At 35.0% G+C, this 13,128-nt stretch overlaps 1 protein-coding gene across 4 annotated transcripts in view; it reads right to left on the reverse strand.

Annotated features, from left to right (window-relative positions):
- Nucleotides 1–13,128, reverse strand: part of SLC24A2 (solute carrier family 24 member 2) — a 69,946-nt gene that overhangs the window by 41,137 nt on the left and 15,681 nt on the right. For all 4 annotated transcript variants that reach the window (XM_034410510.3, XM_034410509.3, XM_034410512.3 and 1 more), the window contains exon 3: nt 435–543. In XM_034410510.3, coding sequence (XP_034266401.1) covers nt 435–543 — 109 coding nt within the window. The remainder of the gene's footprint in view (nt 1–434; nt 544–13,128) is intronic.

Raw genomic sequence — 13,128 nt, forward strand, 5'->3', positions numbered from 1 at the left:
AATTATGTAAAATGAAATTGAAGGGTCTCCATTTGAGAGAGTCTTAAACGAGAGATATTCAGGCCTTGCAAATACAAGCATACTTTCAGAAATGCTGAAATGCTGAAAATAAGAATCATAATAGAACATGCACATGTATGCAAATATATGCACCAAACTATGACCACGTTATTTATTAATTTAATTTAATGTAAGGTAGAGTCCATAGAGAAATAATCTTAGTAAGTCTTCTATCTTAAAGCAGGCATTTAGAAATATTCAGTCATAATAGGATTTTACATGTACACAACTTTTACTGATATAATCAGACAGACATATTTAAGAGCTGTGCCCATAGACAATAATAGAGAAATATGTGCTTATGAAGATGGTTTTAGTAAACATTAGCTTCAGAGTGAGAGAACAACATAAAATCAGTAATAATAAAGTGATACCTTCAGCCAGTGGATCAAGTGTGTGAATCATAAGTTGGAAAATGCTGTTCCTCATTAGACTATTGTGCAGAGATGCAGAACTTCCACCTCTTTGGAGGCATGGTTTAATCTAAAAAAAGAGGGGGGGAAAGATTTCTGAGCATAGAATATGGGAAAAATGCTCCTAAATAGAATGTTTTAAATGAAAGAAAGAGAAAAGAGACATTTCTTTCCAACTTATACTGCAGTAGAATCTGTTTCTGAATAGAACCAGTTTCTATACCTCTTTTGCAACCTTAATTGGAAAAATAGGATTTCCTTTTCATGAAGTCAATTAAAAACATGGACAGGTAATGAACAACAATATCATTGTACTAAAATGGCTTCATCTCATCTAATGAATGCTGTGAGGAATGCTCGTTAAAGGCTGTGATGTACTTCATCATTGATATAATACCCACAGAGGTAGTATAAATGCAATAGCTGTCTATATCATAATTATATTTCTATAATTATGTCTCTAGGAATTAAAATACATTCTGGGTTTTTTCCCCTCCCCATTCACTTATTCAAACCATTTTTCAAAGACTGCTTGGGCAAGTCCCTACAGTTTTCTTTCTTATAGTTTTTCAGAAGTGGTTTGCCATTGCCTCCTTCTTCTCCGCCTCAGGCTTTCATCACACACACACACAAACATGGCTGCTCTAAAGATTTTCCATTTTACTTCAAGGCCGAAGGAGGGTTAACAATATCAATACCAAGAGCCTTGGTAGTACAGGGGTTTAAGGCACCCTGTTATTAAGCTTATTAAGACCAGCTGCCTGCAATTACTGCAGGGTTCGAATCTCGCCAAGGCTCAAGGTTGACTCAGCCTTCCATCCTTTCTAAGGTAGGTGAAATGAGGACCCAGTTTGTGGGGGCAATAAGCTGACTTTGTATAAATATACAAAAGGATGAAGGCTATTGCTGAGCACATTGTAAGCCGCCCTGAGTCTTCGGAGAAGGCCGGCATATAAATCAAATTTTAAAAAAAATAAATCAAAGGAATGTAAAGAAAGCAGAGGCTTTGCCTGCAGAGTTTGCTTTGAAAGAGCAGAAAAAACATCCAAAGCAAATGCAGAGTCCCAAAAATCAGATCAGGGTTGTCCATCAGTCCGGAAGTTCAAGCTTTCTCTCACAAACATCAAATGCCAGGGGTCAGCCATTGTTTCCAACAAAAAGAGCATGGTCAGAACTGCATTTTAAATAACAGCCAGTTGCCTCTAATAAATACACTCTTGTTTGGCGAGGAACCTAATAGATCTTCTTTGCTCGTCTATTCATCATTGAGTGCGGGTGCAAGGAGGCCATATGTCATCTTCATTTGACTTCTCCAGCTGCTCAGGTGGCGTCTGTGTTTGATCAGCCTCATGTGATTCCTGGCCGTGTGTCTCCTAAAGCTGACATTCCACAGGCTCAGCTGTGACTTTCCCCCCCCCTTCGCTAAACCAGGAGTGGGCGTGGCCAGCGTGTGATGCATCCGTGGCGCAAGTTTGATACCCTGTTCTAGCCTGATGCAGCAGAAAATGAGTGTATTTGAGCAAAGTCTTTATTTTTTTTCCTGATCTTGCCAATTTAAAATATATATTCCCATCTCATTTTCTATGGGCCAAGGTTATCTGGACATCAGATTTGTCTCCCTTGGTTGTTTTGCTTTCAAAACATTATCTGTATCTTATGTAAAAGAATGTGAAGCAAATTAGGTTTCCTGAGTTCCAGACTTTAAGGAGCCGGGATTAAATGGTATAACTATTAAAGCCACAATTCACTTTTAAAAAAATACAAATCAGCAGAATAGCAGCCAAAGAGCCATTTCTTTAGCCAACTAAAATTGGTGGGAAGTTTGCTGGTTTTGCCTCAGAACTGAAGACTGATGAATAATGGAAGGTTTATCTTCTGTGAAAATGAAAACGTTGAAAATATTGAAAATCCTGTTACTAAATATTTCTGATTGGGTTTTTTTCCCCCTCAACATATTCTGAATTCAGATATTCTATTTTCCTGCCATATCTATGTCCAATTCCCATTTCTGTAATATTTATTATATATTTGTAATTAATAATAATTTTTTTTTATAATTTCATGTTTTAAAACAGGAAAATGGGAAAGAGATAAAAAGGAAAGAGAAGAGAAAATTATAAAAAAGGCAAAAGGAAGAAAAAGATATAATAGTGTTGGAAGAAATATTCCGGTCCAGGTCCAAACCGGGAGAAAGGCACTGGAGATAAAATGGAGGCTGGAGGCTGATTGGAAAGAAAGGTTCCCTTTATTGATGAAGCAGACGCACCAACCACATGTGACTCTGGGCAGCTGACAAAATGGAGTTCAGAGTGGGTAAGTTTTATACTATAATATAAAAGATAGTTAGGGTGTATGTAATCTAATATTTTCCAAGAATATGAGGCCACCAGATTTGGTCTGCAAACCTCCAAATGACCACAAGATGGGAGCAAAGAGCTGAAATTGTTTGTTTGGTTTTGGGAAGGAGGGGACTCTCTTGTAGAAGGATAAATGAATCAAATGATTTTCATGCCAAAACAGAGCTAGAAATCATATTAAATCTGCTGTGAAGAATTAATTTTATTGAATAAATAATATTCTGATTCAATGTATTGCCTCAAAAGGAGGCAATAATTAGACAATTATTGATATATTTGAGGTCTAGAAAGGATTAAAAGAAACTAGACAAAACTGCTTTCTTCAAATCAGCTAGGACTACTTCCTAGGACAGAGAAACAATTTACACACACACAGAGACAATTTTATTACAAATTTTAAGAAAGATTAAAAACCAACAGGAACCAATATACAGTAAGAAAACCAAAAAGACAAAAGGAAATCAAGAAGCTAAAATTGCAAAAGCAAAGAAAGAAAAAAAGATACAAAAAGAAGCTTCCAATCTTCTTTACAGCTGCTATAAATATAGATATAAATTTACTACTTGCTCTATGGTTACAAATAACTCCCTTCTTTTTATTATCTATCCTGTCTTATCATCAAAACAAAAAATGAAAAGAAAAGTCTCAAAACAATAGTTATTTCTTTGGGACACCCAGTTTATTTCACCAAATAGGATTTACCATACGTTCTGTTCTATCTTTCTTTTTCAATTTTCAACAAAAGTTTGTACATTTTAGAATTATATGTTCATCACCATTATACAAATAATGACTTACTTTGCTCTAGTCTATACCATAATCCTTTTTATCAATTTATTAGGTAATTGTAAATCGGAATACCACTGCTAAGTATATTCTTCTGCTATTAATTGTCCTCTTGATTTGTTTTTAAATTTCCTTGATAGTTTTCTAATAAAACCCAGTACCATTTATCTGATCTGCCACTTCTCTTTTATAATATACTTCTTGAGCTGAGATCCAAAAAGGTATTTTTGGGCATAACCTGGTCTTATACTGTATCTATTTCATATTCCATATGATCAATACGGCATGTCTAATAAAATGATTTTTAAATCCACATTAATTTTAACTTTATTATACCATAAATATCCATGACATCCAAACCTCAGTTATTACTTTTTAAATGTAAAAATCTTATTTCTGAGCAACATTCATTCTTTCACCAAACAAGTGGTGAAATAAAATTTCAAATATGGTAAACCCAATCCTCCTCTTTCCTTTGCATCTGTTTAATGCTCATGTTATTTCCCCTTGCCATATAAATGCAGCTATGTCTTTTTGTCACTGTTAAAATTGTACATCTGTTGACAAAACAGACATTATTTGAAACAAAAACATCATCTTTGGTTAAACTTTTGTTTATCACAGAAATTCTCCCCAATAGTTGCAAGTTTAATTTTTCCCTTCTTAACACTGATTTCAGTTCAAGTTGTATGATGTTTATTTTGAAATCACATACAATCTATATCTATCATAGTAATAGCCAAGAATTTTACTTATTTGATCTTGTAGTTTTATAATTTTTGTTAATATCGTTGTTCTTTGATAAATCTTGAAATCTGCTAATGCACCAAGTCCTTTAATTTTTCAATTAATGCTTTGACTAAACATATCATCCACAAATTCTGTAATTAGTTTGTTTTTAACCTTAACACCCATAATTCTCTAATCTTGTCTTGTCTCTAATGTCATCAAATATGATCTGCACATGCTCAGTAGCTTCTGCGCATGCACAGTCGGGGTGTGTGAGCGAGCGAACCAGTAGCAAAGGTAAGTGAATCCCACCCCTGAAACTGACAAGGGAAAAAGCCACACCCCATCAACACTATGGTGTTATCTAGTCAGATAATGAAATCTAGTCGGCAAGCAAACAACCTCAGAGCTCAGAGAACACCAAGAAGTCCACAGTTCAACCCTGAGCTACATAGTATATATTCTCTTCTATAGGATACAACTGGAAAAATAGGACAAGATACAGGAAAAGGGGATTTTCTCTCAGTTTAGAATGAGAAAGCAATTACAAAACAAAAGTACAAAATTGTAGTTCAACAGAAGATGGCAGGATACCTTTGGGTAAAAGCTTGCCCAAATATATTATCTAGCCTGCCAGTTTTTAGATGAAAACAGTTCGACTTTGGAGCTTATGTCCTCCACTCTAATCTTTAGTAATAACAAGAAACCCTAAGTAAATAAAAAATTAATTGAGTTTAATTACAATGAAGTAAATAATTTACTATACCTATTATTCCTACTGAAGGAGCAAGTAAATAACAAACAGAATGGTCATTAAAATAATAAAATATAAACACATCTCCCTTGAAAATAACACTTGCACAAATGCAGGTGTGTGTATTTTAACACAGATGCAAACACAATTATTCCATTTCTCACATATATCACCAAATAGCACTTTAGTAAAATAGCAGTTCAATGTAAAAGAGTGTACTTTGGATAAATTAAATACTTTTCCTTTTTAACACAAATTAAAGATATTGAAACCATTATCTAATTAATAACTATGATAATCAGGACTAAGGACAGGACAAACATTTAAGAGCATTAAGGTCCCAACAAATCATGCCAAATTTTCTTTCATATTAACAAACCAGGAGCTTAACGCATTATCCTGTAACAAGTCTACTGCAAAGAATCACAGTATGTCAGAAAGATTATGTGCCTGTTTACCAGTTGAACTGAAGTTGCAAGTTAATTGAATTCCAGGTTTATTGGAGCTACAAGTTTACTTTAAGAATTGATACTCTTGTCTCTGAAACCTCCATTTTTTAAAATTATAAGACAGGGTTGTGAAGCGCAAACCATTGGGCTATGAAACTTAACAAAAATTGTTTTAAAAAGGTCTAACTCTAGAGAGCAATCCAGAGAATATTAGCCTTACAGTGTCATCAGTTTACAGATACAGTATATGCACACACACACTAATTTGTCTCTCTCTCTCTCTCTCTCTCTCTTTCTCTCTCTCTCTCTCTCTCTCTCTGTGTATGGATGCACATTTGAGGAAAGACAATATCTAATACAGATAATATTATTTGTAGAAAACTATTTCTAACCTCATCTAAAGAGCTGAGTGCACATTTGCAAAAAATATCTTCTACTTCCATTCTTAGAATTACAGCTTTTTCAGTGGTTAGTGATACAGCACAAAGATTTATCTAAAATAACCTAAATAACAAACTTACCTATATGATTTAGTGAAGCAAAACATTGAAAAATATTCTCAAAATCAAAACCATTACAATAAACCTTAATAACAGATATCACAAAAATCCTCAAGAGACTATGCAATGAAGTAGTAACAAAGCAAACAATAAACAGAAGAAAAGTCCAGCATTAAAATGATAAAACATCTTTGGATGTTAAATTTATGGATTTCAATATATTTTAAAATTGTAGGAAAGTAAACTAAATAAATTATTAAAGGTCCTACAGTTTTGTGGAAGAACACATGTTTCCATAATCAGATACTAAAACCCAAAATGCAAGTCCCACTGTTCAATCCTGGGCGTTCTAAAAAGTTAACAAATGATAGGTGATTATTTTTGACTTTCAAAATCTTTTCCAAAACCATGTTTGGAGCATTAACAGTGTTTTGCAAGGTGACTTAAATAGTAGTAGCCTTGGAGTGGAGCATTTGAAGGCATTGGATTTGGAAACATCCAAAACTAAGATGTTCATATTGGCTTCTCCAGCCAGATTTATTAGAAAGGAAAGCAACTAGGTTATAAATTCTTGACAACTGAATATTTCATTTTTAGGATTCAAGTTATATCTTATTTTGCTAGGGCAAAAAGTTTTCTTCATTCTCTTGATAATAACATTTCTATGAATAGGAAACTTAGTTATCCATTTTATAGAAAAAATGTTCAGATATTCTGAACTTCCAAAATTTTGCAAATCACTCTTACCCTACGCCAGTGATGGCGAACCTTTTCAGCACTGAGTGCCCAAACTGGAACATGCGTGCATGTGCACGCCCCGGAGGGCCGGAAACCCGAAGACCAGCTGGCCAGCATGCATGCCAGGTTTTTGGCCATTTTGAGGGCCATTTTCAGAACCGTTTTCAGGCTATTTGGGGGTTGTTTTCAGCCCAAAAAACCAGCCTGAAAACAGCCGCCAAAATGGCCCCCAAAACAGACTGAAAAAAGCCTGAAAAAATGACTTGAAAATGGCCCTGAAAATGGCCAGAAAACAGCACAGAAAATGGCCTTCTTTTTGGCCGTTTTCCAGGCCGTTTTCCAGCACTTCAGCGCCCACAAAGAGCAGCTGGCAATGGCGCGGGTACCCACAGAGAGGGCTCTGAGTGCCATCTCTGGCACACGTGCCGTAAGTTCACCATCACAGCCCTACACTCGTGGTTTTAATAGGTGTTATTTAAATTAGGCAACAAATGTTTTCAATGATAATTTGTCATAATATACAGTTCCATACCCAGGTCAATGCTTACTTCCAGAAGTTCTACTCCCCTCTTCAAAAACTGACATTTGAGGAAGATGGTCTCACAGACAAATGCAGAGTCTTCCATCTAACATATGCTTATTGGGAATGTTCACGCTCAATGGACTTATTCAAGATAAGCTTTAGTGATCACATCAGCAAGAAACAAAATAATTGCAAAATGTGTATTAGTTAGGTAAAGCAGCTCCCCCCAACATAATGGGAATCAGCAAGCCTCAAACTCCTTTTTCTGTTCCCACTTTCAAAACATAGTTTAGAAAAGTGGATGAGAGTTTTAAATTTCCATTATATTGGCATATTAGATACTCTTGACTTCTCAGGTTTCCCACAATTGGCATAGGCTTTTCTTTCCAGTTTTCAATGGTTCAAAACATCATGTTTTTAGCAAATTGAGTTTATCTCAAGTCCTATATCGAACTAAGGATTTGCTCTTTCGCTTTGCCCATTAGTGTGGGTTTTTGAACTATTTGCTTCTCATTTTTTCTAGGAAAAATTAATTGATAAAATATGAGATAAACCTAACTTAAAATTAATGATCAATTTCCATGAATCAGATCAAACTGACTAGATGACATATATGCACATATCCATCTGTAAGTCTCCCTGCTCCATTTGACTTCTTTATTCTTGTTCTATGGAGAAAGATTAGAGATACTAGAAATGATTATTCTTGAAAAGAGAAAACTGAGTCAAAGGTAGGAGAAGAGGGGATCAAGATAAGGGCAGAGAAGAGAAGGGAAGATCAAGAGCGGAAGAGTCAAAGCACAGATAAGATAGAGTAGGAGAGGAGGTCAATAGCAGGATAAAAGGGCAATAAGAGGATAGAGGGAAAATAGAAGAAAAGATCAAGAGCAGAAGAGTCAAAAGATGGAGAGGAGAGGAGATCAAATTAAGATCCTTAAAATATCTGAAGAAATCTTACAGAAGAAAAAAATCAAGACTTTTGCTATCATGTAGAATGTAGAATGGGGCATAATGAGTTTAAGTTTCAAGAAGATAAATTCAACTCAATGTTATAGAAAAATAACCCCTTCCTAGTAGTAAGGGTAAGTTGACATGGGAATACTAATTACCCAGAACTGTAAGGGTCTCATAGGAAAATCAAGTAGAGATAGACAACCATCTGCTAGCAGTATAAGCAGGGTAGATAAGATTCAACTACCTAGGTTTCAAAATGGATCTGAAATAAGGGGTTTTATCTTCAGAAAATGAATTCAACACCAGCATCAATTCCAATTTGAAAGAATAGCCAAGTTAAGTGTTATAACTGAACACAAGGTTGAGATTCTAAGTATCCTCACTCAGAAGTAATCTCACTGAAAGTAAATACTAAACACAACAATACAAATTAATAATGAAGATGCATGACAAAAAATTAAAAGCCTGAAAGCAAATCAAGAAACAAGACAAATTACACTGGAAAGGCTACAAACTAACTTGCTAAATGCAATGTTCGGCACTGATTAATGTCTCCTTGTGACAGTCATTCAAACAGACAACTTTCCTTCACCTGCCATTACCACGGGAATGCACAGTTTGTTTGCCTGTTAATCAGAACAAAGCAACACAAAGTCTGAACAGCAAGTTCTTCATTATAGATAAAATGTTTCACCCCTACTGGGGAATGCAGTAGTGTCACATCTAGTTATTTCTGGCACTTTCATCTATTAGACTCTGCTTCCAAACAGGCACTTTCATCTATTAGACTGTGCTTCCAAACAGAAAGCAAAAATAGTCTCTTCATACCTTTTTCTTTGATATTAAAACATTCCACGTGAATTAGACCATGCTGATTTCTGAGTCTTTTACACAAAAATACATGTATTGGTTCACTACAGATAAAACTGTTACTCAAAAGTACATGCATTGATATGTTACTGATAAAACTTTTGCAGAAGTAAAATAAAGCACATTCTATATTTATAGAATATATTTATTAGGGATGATACTTTGCAGTGTGTACAAACAACTCTCTTTGAATAATTAAAGCAGTCTGCCTCTTCTTTCAGGCTTACCACACTATTTCATAAACTGCTCTGTATATACGTATACGCATATACGGCTATTTTTTTCACAACAAAATAAACTGGCTGTGCATGCACATGAAAAAAAAATGTAGCTGCTTTAATTGCTTAGCACATTGTAAGCTGCCCTGAGTCTCCGGAGAAGGGCGGCATATAAATCAAATTTAATATATATATATATATATATATATTTCATTTCCATCTGGGAAAGAAATATATATTCTTCATTTTTAAAAAAATAATTTGTTCAAGACCACTTCTAAAATTAGAACTCATAAGAATGAAAATGTTACGGTTATTTTATTCACTATCCTGTGCTCTACTGAATGTGTGCAGGCAGTTTCATCCACTTTCAATATTAATTATGATTAGTTTGATTATGCCAGATTTAGAGACTTATTTTTCCCTCTTCATTTTCATTGGATTTAGTCAGGATATTACACTCTAAAATACAAATTAGCCATGCTAGGTATTGATTTTTTTAAAAAAATATCTGAGCAAAGTACTGAAGAACAATTCAAAATATCACATCTAAAAATTTCTGTCTAAAATACCAAATTATGAAAATAATAGCTACAGAACATCTAGATATTTCTAATGTTATTACCTGTTTAATTATCTATAATTAGCCCTTATAATCCCTCACAATAGCTTTCTTTATGCTGGTCTAAATATAGACATGCCTGAAACTGGGAGAAAGATAGCCAGTAAACTCCTGGATAGTGTGAGAAACTGAACAATTTGTACATTCTTACAAAACACATGCATCTTTTAATATTATCCCATCATATCCCTCTATGTAAATAAACAAGTTTTTGAAAGAGAAATTTTGCATGGAGCCATCAGTAAATTTCATATACATGTAAAATCTTAATTAGGCTGTTTAAATCGCTCTTGCTTAAGGGGCTTCAGAGCCAGTTAAATCAACTGTTTCTCCCACTGAAAATGAAAAAGATAAGTAGGCATTTGGCATGAGATCAAACTAATCTCACACATCTCTGTCTTAATCTGCAGCACATCTGGAACATATCTTCCCCTAAGCAAATTCAGAGGTGACCGTGAGCAGTTTCTGTGCTGATCTGATCTCTAGTTTTATTTATATAAAAAGAGTATTTGACTGATTTCTTCCCATTAGAGTTTAATTAACATAACTATAAAACAGACTAAAATATGCCTGGCATAATTTTATTACAAATGAGAAAACCAATATGAATCCAACATTATTTTTGTATATAAAGGCATGATACGATATTTTAAGGTCCAAGAGTTCTTTGCCCCATTTACTGTATTTATTTTTGGTAGCAGCTCTCCATGGTCCTGAAGTAATTGCTTTTAACTTTCAATTAGAAATTTGTTTTACAATGCTTTTTCTAATGTCTAATCAAATTTAGCACAAATTTTGAAATTGTGTGATTGGGTCAAGAGGAAATGCAAATGTTCTTTTACCAAGAGTTTTACTTCCAGTTCTTTCCAAATGTGAAAGCTTCCCAACTTTACTTAATTCAGTGTGATTGGGTTCATACAACATGTTTAATCAGGTCAGTTAAAGATCGCATGGCTGCATTTGCACAACTTTGTGTTAACTTTGGTTAGGGTTTTTGTCTGTGTTTGGGTGCTTTAACATGTTTACTTATTTTATGGTTCACTTAAATATATTACGCAAATTCAGTCTTATTTCCTCTGATTCAGAGGTCTTCAAACTTGGCAGCTTTAAGACTTGTGGACTTCAACTCCCAGCTTTAAGACTTGCGGACTTCAAGACTTGAAGTCCACAAGTCTTAAAGCTGCCAAGTTTGAAGACCTCTGCTCTAATTCGTTGATGAGATTGATCTACAAAGCATGCAGTTTAGAGGTTTAGCCTATAACTGTATAGCCATTACCTTCATGAAGATGTTCCCCCAAAGGGAACATTAGAAAGTACTAGCAGTTGGATTATAGTTTTGAAAATGAAAGAGACCCATTGTGGATTTCTTGAAAAACAGGCACAATGCTGATACTTTTATCAGTATCACCCATCTCTTCCTCAAAGATGTATTTATTACACTCTGGATCTGTCTGGTTAATCTCCCTGGCTGGATCAAATCAGTCATGATAGAGTGGGTCATAAGTGCACGTGGCTGAATGTGTAGCTTTAAGAATTATCACAAACTGAAAATGATTCCATAAATCCAGACCAGATGGGGCAATGGATTTCCAATTTGAACTTGCCTCAACTATGGCATCCAGGTCAGCACTGAGGCAAGTGATTTTTATCCACAAAGTGCCTTACAAAAGGATCATAAGCACCAATACTTAATTTATGGAGCATAGTTGAAAGCCCCTGAATCATATGAGATATGTCCACGGGAGAGTTATTCTCAGACACAGAGGATTTATTGCTATGTAATAGGCATGACACTGTTCTTTAACCAATTTTCATTCAGTTTCTTGCTGAAATTTCTACTACATGTACTTTAGCAGCCTCCCAATCTATTTCACTGCCTGGGAATTCTTCAGTGGTAGGACACTCAAGAGTGTTATTGGATTAACAGTGATATCTCATGATGCTCTCTCTCTCTCTCCCCTCCCTCCCCCCTCTCTTCCATCCATCATCTATCTATCTATCTGTCTGTCTGTCTGTCTGTCTGTCTGTCTGTCTGTCATCTATCTATCTATCTATTTATCTATCTATCTATCATGGTGGTGAAGACAACTATGACTGGACTTGAACATCTGAGGCTTCCTGGGTCTGGCAAACATCCACAGAGCTGCATAGACATTGGGCGGGGTGGATAAGCAATTGGGGGAGTTGCAGTTTGACCTTTACCTTACTGAGGCTCAGGGATGGCTTGGATTGAGGTGGCTCATCAACTAATGATTGGTAAAATTTGCTTAACAATGGTAATGGGAATAGCCAGGATTGTGGCAGTTATGTGTTATCTCTTATTATGACTGCCTTGCTTAGCAACCAAAATTCCGGTCCCAACCGGTGGTTGTAAGTTGAGGACTATCTGTAGGAATGGCTCTTGAATGCGGTATATCTGGATTATATTTAAGCAGGTATTTAGTTAAAATACTGATTCAGCTGATATCTTGTATCATAATTTTTAAGTTTTCCAAATATTATTTTAAGACATTTTTACTGAGTCATTCATGTTCTAATTGTTTCAATTTATAGTAATCAACTTTTAATTGCCGCCCTCTTTGGGATCTCTTTCTTTAAAACTAAAAAAGGGGTTAAAATTTTAACAAGTATATAATTTCCTTATCTTCTTTAATAGGTTGTTACTTTTAATAGGTTTATTGGAGTTTTACCCAACTGAAGTAGATTTAAATCTCCAGTCAATCACAAAATTTTATAGCTTTGAACAAATCTTAAGAATCTTGTGAGCTGCAAATATAACTGAAATAAAAAGAACCATTTACTGGAAGGTACTAAAACAATAATACAACCATTTGCTTAGCAACTGGTTACAGCCCTGAAAAAAGTGAGTTATCATTGGTCCTTTACTCATGACTGTTGCATTATTCCCACAGTTACGTTGTCAAAATTTGGGTGCTCGGCAATTGGCATATATTTATATGAGAATCATGTAATTATTACCTGCAATCTTCCCAGCCACCTTCTGACAAGCAAAGCCAATGGAAGAAGCTGGGTTTGCTTAATGATTACACGATTCACTTAACAATTAGAGCCGAGGTGGCACAGTGGTTAGAGTGCAGTACTGCAGCTACTTCAACTGACTGCTAGTTCAGCAGATCAGCAGATCAAATCTCACC

The sequence above is a fragment of the Pantherophis guttatus genome, chromosome 2 (assembly GCF_059756535.1).
Source record: "Pantherophis guttatus breed Tessera chromosome 2, ASM5975653v1, whole genome shotgun sequence".
NCBI classification, from domain to species: domain Eukaryota; kingdom Metazoa; phylum Chordata; class Lepidosauria; order Squamata; family Colubridae; genus Pantherophis; species Pantherophis guttatus.